Source organism: Arachis duranensis, chromosome 4 (genome assembly GCF_000817695.3).
Source record: "Arachis duranensis cultivar V14167 chromosome 4, aradu.V14167.gnm2.J7QH, whole genome shotgun sequence".
NCBI classification, from domain to species: Eukaryota; Viridiplantae; Streptophyta; class Magnoliopsida; order Fabales; family Fabaceae; genus Arachis; species Arachis duranensis.
Window position 1 is genome coordinate 117,516,620 of NC_029775.3, and position 11,105 is coordinate 117,527,724.

The following is an 11,105-nucleotide window of genomic DNA, read 5'->3' on the forward strand; positions in this document are numbered from 1 at the left end:
CTAATCTTTATTCAGTCGTGCACCAACTGATGCTGTTTTTTATTACTATTTCTTGCTTACTTAAACTTAACATTGATCAATTTGTATTATTTTGTTTTAGTAGTGTTAAAGCGCGTTGATCAATTCAACACCATTCTTCATGTCTTTAATTTTGGATTAGTCTTTGACATATAAGGGGGTAGCTTAAGCTTAATGGCTTAATATACGACTGACCTTTGCTCTTGTAAATAAGTATTCCCCTTTTATGTATACACGCACGCTTCCATATAAAACTAACTCATATAATGTTTACCTTCACTGCTACACGCACCCAAACATTCCTCCAACAATATATGTTTGCTGTTGACTCTCTTACATAATGCAACCTCCATAAATTAGCCAGACTAGTAAAGCTTTTTTGAATTCTGATTTTTTATTCCATCCATTAGGCTGCATTTGGTTAGTGTATTTGAGATACATAGACATATATACAAATACACAAAGATACATAGACATAAAAATACACAAATTTTATGATGTATTTGATAATAATGTCCAAGACACACATGTATAAACCAAATGTCAATTTTACCCTGTGTGTCTTATGTATTGGTAATTTCAAAAATAATTAAAGATAAAAAAAAGGTCAAATTTTGTGTTCTATGCATGGTGTCTCATCTAAATCTGTATCTCAACAAACAAACAATAGACATGTATCACTGTGTTTAATAATTAGTATCCATGTCTCAACAAACAAACACAGCATTTAAAGCACTCAAACTGAAGTTATAGCAATAAGCCAGCGGAACTATCTCTACTTAGTATTTTTTATTTCATAATAAACATTAAGTAGTTTACATCTGTTTATTTTAGAAGAAATTAACAATAAATAATTCATTCTTGGTGTGGAGGGATTCGTAGTGTGATACGATGAGAGTTATAAGTTGACTTGTTAAGTCAATACTTCATGAGGTCATGAGTATAAACAAAGTTGAGTGATTGGAAGCTAGCATTTGTCACAGACTTGACAAGTTATGTATTGTTATGCATGTCCCGTTCCACATGAATATATAATACATTATCTTTGGTTTGAATTAGTCTCTGTTGAATTCTCTGTCGTCATTATTTATATATTTGTGATTATAACCTACGCTTTGATCGGTCTAATTTCTATCAGTTGCTTATTAATTCATAATATCCAAACATATCATATGATACAATAACTTGTGATATTCTCTGCTTCCAGTCATGACAATGAATTCGAATTCGAGGAGCTTTTGTGTAGTTTATGTGGTGTTGATGGTGCAGGTACTTGCATGGACGAGGAGTGCAGTGGTGGTGGCAAGTGTGAAGTGCATTGAGAGTGAAAGGCAAGCTCTGCTTTCTCTCAAACGTGGCTTCAATGTGACCGATGATGATGATGATTGGCTGTCTTCATGGGGAGATGGGGAGCAGCAGCAGGAGTGTTGCAACTGGGAAGGCGTCAAGTGCAGCAATGTAACTGGCCATGTTCTCATGCTTCATCTTCATGGTGATTACACTCTTGGCTCCATAAGTCCATCACTGAGTGAGTTACATCATTTGAAGTATTTGGACCTTAGTGGTAATCGTTTTACTCACACCCCATCCCTCCCTCCTTTTATTGGCTCTTTAACCTTTTTGACACACCTCAATCTCTCTCGTTGTTATTTCGGTGGAAACATACCCCCTCAATTGGGAAATCTACTCTTCCTCGAGTATCTTGATCTTGGAGGGAATGATTTTTATCCTCTGCAACAAATCCCTTCCCAGTTCTCAAATCTCTCCCATTTAGTGTACCTTGATCTTAGTTTCAATAATTTGGTTGGAGGATTCCCTCTTCAACTCACAAATATGTCATCCTTGACATATTTGGATCTTAGTCTTAATAAATTCAATGGAACACTGCCTCCTCAGCTTGGAAATCTCTTATCCTTAGAACATCTTGATCTAAGTGGAAATGCATTCACTGGAACCATTCCTCATCATTTCAGAAACCTTTCTTGTTTACAATTTCTTGACCTCAGTCCCTCTGGCAATGATAACATGTTGTTGAGTTCTGACTTACAATGGCTATCTCAACTTTCAACCCTGAGGTATCTTTCGCTTCCTTGGGTGAATCTCAGTAGTGCCAGCAATTGGCAACAACAAGTGAGTAGCCTTTCTCATCTTCAATATTTAGAATTGGGTCGTTGCAATCTTGTTGATTCTGTGCTCACTTCATCACTTGCATCCCCTGCCAATTTCTCCACTTCTCTCTCATATGTGGATATCTCTTACAACTCTTTAAGGGATGCATCCTTCATATTTCCATGGTTAATGAATTCCACTAGTAGCCTTGTTATTCTCAGAATGAATGATAATGGCTTATCAGGAACCATACCAGGAACATTTGGGAACTTGAGCCTCCTTGAGGAGTTAAATCTTTCAAATAATCGGCTCCAAGGCCAGATACCTGTATCCTTGTTTCATAGTTGTAATTTGGCAAAACTAGACCTATCCGAGAACAAGTTTAAAGGGGAATTTCATGAATTTATTCAAGTAATTTCTCGTTGTTCTCACAAACCCTTAGAAATCTTGGATTTGGGATGGAATGAAATTACAGGGATGGTGCCTGACCTCTCTCAGCTTAAATCTTTGGAAGAGTTACGACTTGGTAACAACAGATTAAATGGAAGCATACATGAAGGTATTGGACAACTATCCAACTTAACTGAGTTAAGCCTTGGAAATAACTTATTGCATGGTTTGATATCTGAAGCTCACCTTTCAAGACTTTCCAATCTTGACTCTTTGGATTTGTCTCATAATGCATTGATTTTCAATGTTAGCGTCGAATGGGTTCCCCCTTTTAATATAAGCGAGGCTAACTTGGCTTCTTGCAATTTGGGACCTAACTTTCCAAAATGGCTTCAGACCCAAATGCAGATTTGGCAATTGGATATTTCACAAGCTCAAATATCTACTCCAGTTCCTAATTGGTTTTGGGAACGGTCTTTCCCGAGATGGAGTTTGAATCTTTCTAACAATCATATTAGAGGAACAATTGAAGGCAACCATCACAGAGGAAATATTGAATTTCAAACCATTGACTTGAGCTCCAATTTATTTGAAGGTCCAATTCCAGCGTTCCTTTCAACTGCTTCAGAAGTTTTTTTGTCCAATAATAGATTTTCAACTGCAAATCCTCTTTTATGTGCAAACTCGTCCAAATACACAAGATTTATGGATTTGTCAAACAACAATCTTAGAGGAGAACTTCCAGATTGTTGGATGGGTTTTGAATCATTGGTCGTCCTGGATTTGTCTGATAATCATTTTTATGGAAACATGCCAAAGTCTCTGGGATCAATAAGAAATATCAAGTCAATACATTTAGGAGGGAATAATTTTTCAGGAGAGATACCATCATCCTTGAATAATTGTACACAACTGCAAGTTTTTGATGCTGCACATAATAAGTTGTCAGGAACAATACCAACCTGGATTGGGGATAATATTTCAAAGCTACTTGTACTTAGCTTACATTCCAATAAGTTTCATGGAAACATTCCATTTAGCATGTGCAATCTCGATGAAATCCGTGTCTTGGACCTCTCTGTCAATATTCTGTCTGGCAGTATACCTAAATGCATAAGTAATCTTTCTGCTATGGCCACTCAAGCAAATTCTGATTACTATCATTATGAATTTGACAGTAGTGTTTATTCCCGTAGTTATGCTGTTCGTGGAGTTTCCGGAGTTTATAATGATAGCGCATCACTGACATGGAAAGGGAAAATGTCAAAATATGAAAGCACCCTGGGATTGTTGAGAAGTATTGATTTCTCCAGCAACAGGTTAACAGGGGAAATACCAGTTGAGATGATGAGTCTTATTGGCTTGGTTTCTTTAAATCTTTCAAGAAACTTGTTTAGTGGACACATTCCTCCAGCTATTGGACAGCTGAAATCAATAGATTTTCTTGATCTATCCAGAAATCATTTGTCAGGAACAATTCCTTCACAACTTGCTCAAATAGACCGTCTCAGTGTTCTTGACTTGTCATACAATGATTTATCTGGAGAAATCCCACTTGGCACACAACTGCAAACTAGGGATGCCTCTGCTTATGCAGGAAATCCAAAACTTTGTGGTGCTCCTCTCAACAATACTTGTCCCATACATAGTCACCAGATCAGTGAACATGATGCTGATGGTGATGATGAACAATTTGTAACCGAGGGATTCTACATTGCTATGGCTGTTGGATTTGTTATAGCATTTTGGGGAGTTTGCTTCTCATTGATTTTGAAGAAATCTTGGAGATATGCCTATTTCAAGTTATTGAGTGATGTCTATGACAAGCTCTATGTATTTGTAGCAATTAAGGTGGCCAAATTAAAAAGGATCAGATCTCAAGTATGAAGGTACGTACTGTTTCTATTTCTTCTGGTTCATATTTTTATTGAGATACTACTTCCATTCAATTATATATTTGTTATATTGATAATATCGGTATATCAACAAAACTAATATCTGCTCTACTTTTTAGGACATTATGTAAATGAAACAAGATATTGTACTACTAAATTGTTAACTGTACGTTTTTTATAGTGGAAACTTCAAATTGAACACACCAAACAATTTATTATTGCTTTTTAATGGTTAGAAGCTTAGTTGATTAGTTCCTAGATAAAGACAGTAGCTTACTTAGTTTCTTTGAATATGTGATACCTGTTGACATTAGTGTGATGCAAGGGAGGTTTCTATGGTTATCCATTTGGAGTGAGATAAGTGCATAATTAAGTAAGGTTGTTGAACATAAGTATCATGTATGCTAAGGATTTCCATTTGTTATAGATTTGTTGGTGCGGTTTGATGAAATTCGGAGAGGATGCTTTATCATATTACTCTGTTTATACTTTCTGATTTTTTGAATTGGATATTTATATATGTATCATTACTGCTCTCACTTTTTAGTTTTTATACATGCAGACTTTTTATTATATATTTTGGCTTTATATATACATATACTTTCTTACACATACAACTCCAATCATGTGAAGTTGTTCTTATGTTAATAATATATGTATGTATGTATGTGTATGGGATATGATTTGCATTTTATGTTAAATATATATTTCTGCAATTCTGCTATTTGACACTATGTATTTTGAATATTACCTAATATGTAACTTTGTTATATCTTTCAGGCAAAAGAGAGTACACAGTATCTTGTGTTGAAAATTAAAAGAGCTTTGTTTGTGATACAGCCAGAATCTTCATGCATGTGTATTCATTTGTTAGTGATGCTGTTAATGTAATAAGTGTTATGTTTGCATCTTTTAGCCCTGTTTAGGTTTTCTGCCGTAGCTGCAGAGTGGAGTGTGGAAGAGGATGCTTTTTCATATTTCACCTATATGCATAATATTTGTTATATGGGTAATGGGTGTGATTGTGAAACTTTGCCTTGTTTTATTGCTGTAATTTATTTCCAGGGACGATATTAAGTGTTAGTTATTACTTATTATGGAAGTGCTTGTGGGTTTGTGGTAGTTCAGTTTTTGTTAGTTCCTGCTTAACAAATCTATTAGGCTGAGTTGATGTTTATTTTTTGGGTTTTGCTACGTGTACATTAAAATTAGCTACTAAAGTCGGTCACCAGTATAAAATACATGTTCAAATATAAATACACATTAAAAATAAATTAAACTACACATGTATTTATACATAAATACATTAGTGGCTGATTTTAGTGGTTGATTTTGATGTAAAAATAGTATTTTCCTTATTTTTTACAATGGCTATACTGTCATCTCATCACTACTAATAATGGGCTAGTTTACTTAAAACTTGAATATTTAAAAGTAAATATATCAAGTACTAGTCTTCGAAAAATTTTAGAAAGTCCAATATATTTTGCAATTTAAATTAGATCTTACTTGATAAGATTAATAGTACAAAATATTGAATTTAATTTTTCAATTAACTATTTAACTATCTAAATAAATTTTGAAAAGTAATTATTTACTTATTTTTGTTGATATAGTGATAATATATAATTCCCTGTATCTATAGTTATTTAAATTGTAATAAAAAAACATATTTTAGGGTTTTATCATGAATCTATGATTTTATATGACGTATTACCTATTCCTTTCTTTTTAGGTATGGATTGAATGTTTGTTTTTATTTTAAAAAAAGACATGCTGGATCATGCATTTTCTATAATATTTAGAAGAATTAAAAGTGACTAATTGATTCACACTGGATATCTATGCCGTCGATCATCGATCGATACTAACTATATTAATTCATATAGTTATACTAAAACATGTTTATGGTTAACTAATTGACGGACTTGAAGAATAGTCGAAGCCATACCCAATCTAAAAAGTATGTTATCCAAACGCATTTCAAGTAATTATAGTAAAATCTGACCAATTTCTTTATCTCTGCTTTCTATTTCTTTATCTCAAATCCTATGTTTGCAACAATAAGAACAAAATTTTCTTAATTCTAATCGACTGGGCTATATTGACAAATAAATTAATAAAAATTTCTTTTAAATAATCTATTTTCTTATCCATAACTAGACTGCAATTAGGTTATGCAGCGCAAGTTTGTTATTAAATAAGTAGTTGTAAATTACAATTGTATTTACAATTTCACGCTCTTATTTCTTGAACTAGTTAAAGTGATTTTTGAAATTTGTAAACTTATTCACAGAAAAAATACCATTGTTAACACTAATATCAAATCTTATAAAATGTATGATAAAAGATCACACTTTGCCTTAAATTAAGAAGATCCAATCCCCACATTGTTATCTCAAAAATAAAGGGAGATAAACCATCACACCCATGTAGAGCAAGTTCTCTCATACAATGGTGCGACAAATATGTAAGAAAAAGAAAAACTATTTTCATATAAAATTACTATTTTCTTCTTTCAAAGAAAAGCTTTCAAAAAGCATTGGTGTCCTCTAACATTTCAAGAAACATAATGGGAGGAGATAAATTTTAGCTATAGGACAACTGAAATTGATAAATTTTCTTGATATATCTAAAAACTCTTTTTTTTTTTTTGTGGAAGGACTCTTCACAACTTCTCATGATTTTTCTTTTTATATTTTTATGTATTTTTTCCACTAAAAAGTTAAACTATCCTCGTAGTGGTTTTCACTTCTCAATGTATTATTTATTCCAAATGGACGGAACTAATCATATTAAAATATTGAACTATGCTAAGTGTTGTTCAAACATGTCTGTGAACACTGAATATTTAGATTTGTCAAATAATCCAATCACAGGACAGCTCCCAGAATGTTGGATGAATTTCCAATCTCCAGGCTTCCTAGATTTGTCCAATAACAATTATTTTGATGGAAGCTTACCAAGATCTGTGGGAACTTGAGGCAAATTCAGTCATTACATCTAGGTGAAAACAATTTTTCTGGAGAGATACCATTTTCCTTTGTTAGTTGCACAGAGCTAAGACTTTTTGATGCTGTAAAGAATAATTTAACTGGGTCATTCCCTAGCTGGAATGGAAATAGTCTTTCAAATCTTCTTATACTTAGCTTGCATTCCAATCAATTTCATGGGAGCATGCCTCTAAGAATATGTAATCTTGATGAGCTTCATTTGTTGGACCTCTCTTCGAATAATCTTTCAGGGAATATGCCTAAATGCATAAGCAATCTTTCTGTAATGGCAAGTCAAACAAGTTTAAATGTTGTAGATTCTATGCTTATGATACATATTATGATGATTTTGATGACATTACCAGCTTTGGAGTTCATGCTGATAGTGATTCACTTATATGGAAAGGAAAAATGTCAAAATACAGACATACATTAGGACTACTGAGAAGTATTGATTTCTCAAGTAACTGGTTAAATGGCGAGATTCCAAATGAAATGATGAGTCTTGTTGGTTTAGTTTCTTTGAACATTTCAAGAAACAAGTTAGTTGATGAAATTCCTCAGGGTATTGGCAATTGAAATCGTTGGATTTTCTTGATCTATCTAGAAAGCAATTGTTTGGAAGGATTCCTTCACAACTTTCTCAGCTAGATTGTCAGGCCAAATTCCACTTGGTACCCAATTTCAAACTAGAGATGCATCTGCTTATATAGGAAATTCAAAACTTTGTGGTGCTCCTCTCAACAAAACTTGTCTCATTCCTAGTCATCATGAAGTTGATGGAAATGATGATCACGAAGAACAATTTTTTACTGTGGAGTTTTACATTGCTTTGGCAATTGGATTTATTATGCGGTTTTGGGGAGGTTGCTGCTCATTGATTTTGAAGAAATCTTGGCGATATGCTTATTTCAAGTTCTTTAATGATCTATATGACAACCTTTATGTATTTGCTGTGATTAAGATGGCTAAATCTAAATTAAAAAGAATCAGATCTTAAGTATACAGGTATGTAACCCTTCCATTTTTATGTATTAGTATCTGTGGAACAAGTTATATGATTCTCTTAATTAGTGTAAACATAATATATCCATCCAGATCCAGGCACCATATATTTTGAGATTATTCATTATCAGATAAGATGTAGGTTGAACAAATATGCATTGTTTTAGAAGTTATTAGTAGCATTGTTCTTTTGGTTCTTGAGAATTATGATAGTGTAGATTCAGTTAGGATTAATGTTGGTCGTTCATAAAATTGTAATAACAATGTGAAGTTGTTCTTATGTTATGCAGAAAGATGATGTATATGGGATATGGTTTGCATTGTATGTTACTTAAATATGTTCTGCTTTTTGCCACTTGTTTATATTTTGAATATTACCTAAGATGTAACTTCTTCATATATTTCAGGTTAAAAAGTACACAGTATCATCTGATGTAAATGATAATAACTGTTGTGTTTGCATATTTTAGACCTGTTTAGGTTGTCTATTGTAGCTGCAGGGTGGAGTGTGGAAGAGGATTCTTTTTCACATTTCACTCTATATTGCTTACTTTATATAGGTGTAAAAATTGGCCTTGTTTTGTTGCTGTAATTTATTTTCAGGGGATGATTTAGGTGTTGTTATGAAAGTGCTTAAGGTAGTTGTGTTTTCTCTTAAGTTACTTCCGATAGAATCCATTGGTCTAAAACTCTGAGTGATGTTGTATCATGTAATTTGTCATGTTAGTGTACTTAAAAGTTGAAAACTAAAACTAAAAAAAAAAAAAAATCAATAACCTTGGAACAAATTTAAACAGGTCAAGAGATTTGTTATTTAAATAAGTCCTATTAGATAATACTACAGAACCACCAGTATAATTTATTATTTTTAACCAACAATTAAATTATTTAAAAATGTAAACTAAAAATATGAAATTAAGTTATTAGGCTAAACATGTTGGATTGGGCTGTTAGCTAAAATTGCTAGCCAATATAAACTAAAATTGTTGATTCTTAAAATTTTTTTCATAACTATTTAAGTATAGCTTGAAAAATAATTATTTACTTATATTTGTTACATAACAATTATGCACAATTGAATGTATGCATATAATTTGTTTATATTGACAAATAAATTAAATAAATATTTTTAAAAAGTCAAAAAAATTATTCTCTTATTCTTGGTTTTAAATTGTGGGCTGCATGAATAATGCAGTGACAATGATTGCATAAGTAGTTGCAAATTGCAATTGTATTCTTCATAATTGCAATGAGATATATGTTTACATTGATTATTAATCTCAACATAAACACAAAATATCTAAAGAGAACTTTATAATAACAACAATGATAATAAATTAATTAATCTTCGAGCTACAAACAAATAAATAATCTCAACAGTGTATGTTGAGCAATTCTATTATTAATCACGATGAAGCCATATAATGGAGATTGTTTAAAGAGAATATATGAAAAAATTTGAATTTTTTTATGTATAAAATATTTTAAAATTAATACTTATTTTATATTTTTTATAAAACTAGTTTTTGTATTTATGATATCTTTAATTAATATTTTTAGGATATTTGTTTGTGATAACCTTTAAAATATTATGCTGTCATAGTTAAACTGTATTGTTAAAATTACAAAGATAATATTTTTAAGAACGAATCATTTTTAGTGAAAAAAAATTGAATGTTGTTTAGTGTTTAGTCTAATTTTTTATTATTTTTTTCTCTCTTATTTAATTTTAGTTTCACTTAAAAAATTAAAAATAAAAAATCACATTTTATTTTTTTAAATATTTTTTTTATTGGAGAGGATTTATTTCCAATATTTCTTCCAATTTTTTTAGAAAACTTACACAAAGGTGTAGCGTTGACTACGGAATTAGAGAAGATCAGAAGACTTCAGCTTATTGACTTGAACAAAATTAAATAAGTGCACCATCACGGTAAAAACTGATTATGTATAAATGAGAAAATTGACAATAAATTCGGAGAGATGAATGTGGTCACATGGTAACATGGTAGAATTATATAATAATATAAATATGTTACGCACCGCCAAATTTTAATATAAATATATATTAAAAACACAGTAAACCACATATGTATTTAGTGACTAATGTATAAATAGCATCTTTTAATATTTAATACATATAAATAAAATTGTGGTCACATGTATCGCAAAAGAGATTTATTCTCTTAATTTATTCTTATATAGCTAATAAGTCATCACCTTCGAGTCCTTTAGTATAAAAACTGTTTGGCGTGTGATATACTTTTTATGAAAAACCTTTAAACATATATTGAAATTAAATTAAAAAGGGGTTGTTCTTGTTTCAATTTAAGAAGTCCCTTTTCCTAAGCATGCTTGACAGTAAAAGTAAGAATAAATACCTAAATAAATTTTTATATAATTTTGCACATAAAACTAATTTATATAATATTTACCTTCACTTCTACGCTCCCCCAGCATTCCTCTAAGCATATATGTTTGGTGTTGACTTGTGACTCTCATAAAATTAGCAAGACCTCATCAAACTAGGAAAGCTTCTCCGAAATTTTATTTCATCAGTGGATTTCTTTAATTTAATGTCACAAAAAATTAAACCACTCAAATTGAAGTTGGAGTTATAAGCCAGCAAAACTCTCTCTTATTAACACGTAATATTATTAATTTTTTTATTCATAATAAATATTTTAAAAATTTT

The 11,105-nt window shown here is 31.3% G+C and overlaps 1 protein-coding gene across 2 annotated transcripts in view; it reads left to right on the forward strand.

The window, feature by feature from the left end:
* Nucleotides 1–1,167: 1,167 nt before the first annotated feature.
* The window catches only part of LOC107486615 (receptor-like protein EIX2), a 31,440-nt gene continuing 21,502 nt past the window's right edge, over nucleotides 1,168–11,105 (forward strand). Inside the window, exons 1-2 of one of the 2 annotated variants that reach the window (XM_052260272.1) lie at nucleotides 1,168–4,406; nucleotides 5,193–5,519. In XM_052260272.1, coding sequence (XP_052116232.1) covers nucleotides 1,228–4,404 — 3,177 coding nt within the window. In that variant the 5' untranslated portion in view covers nucleotides 1,168–1,227 and the 3' untranslated portion in view covers nucleotides 4,405–4,406; nucleotides 5,193–5,519. Of the gene's footprint in view, nucleotides 4,407–5,192; nucleotides 5,520–11,105 lie in introns of those variants that run through there. The other variant, XM_052260273.1, reaches the window with a different exon arrangement.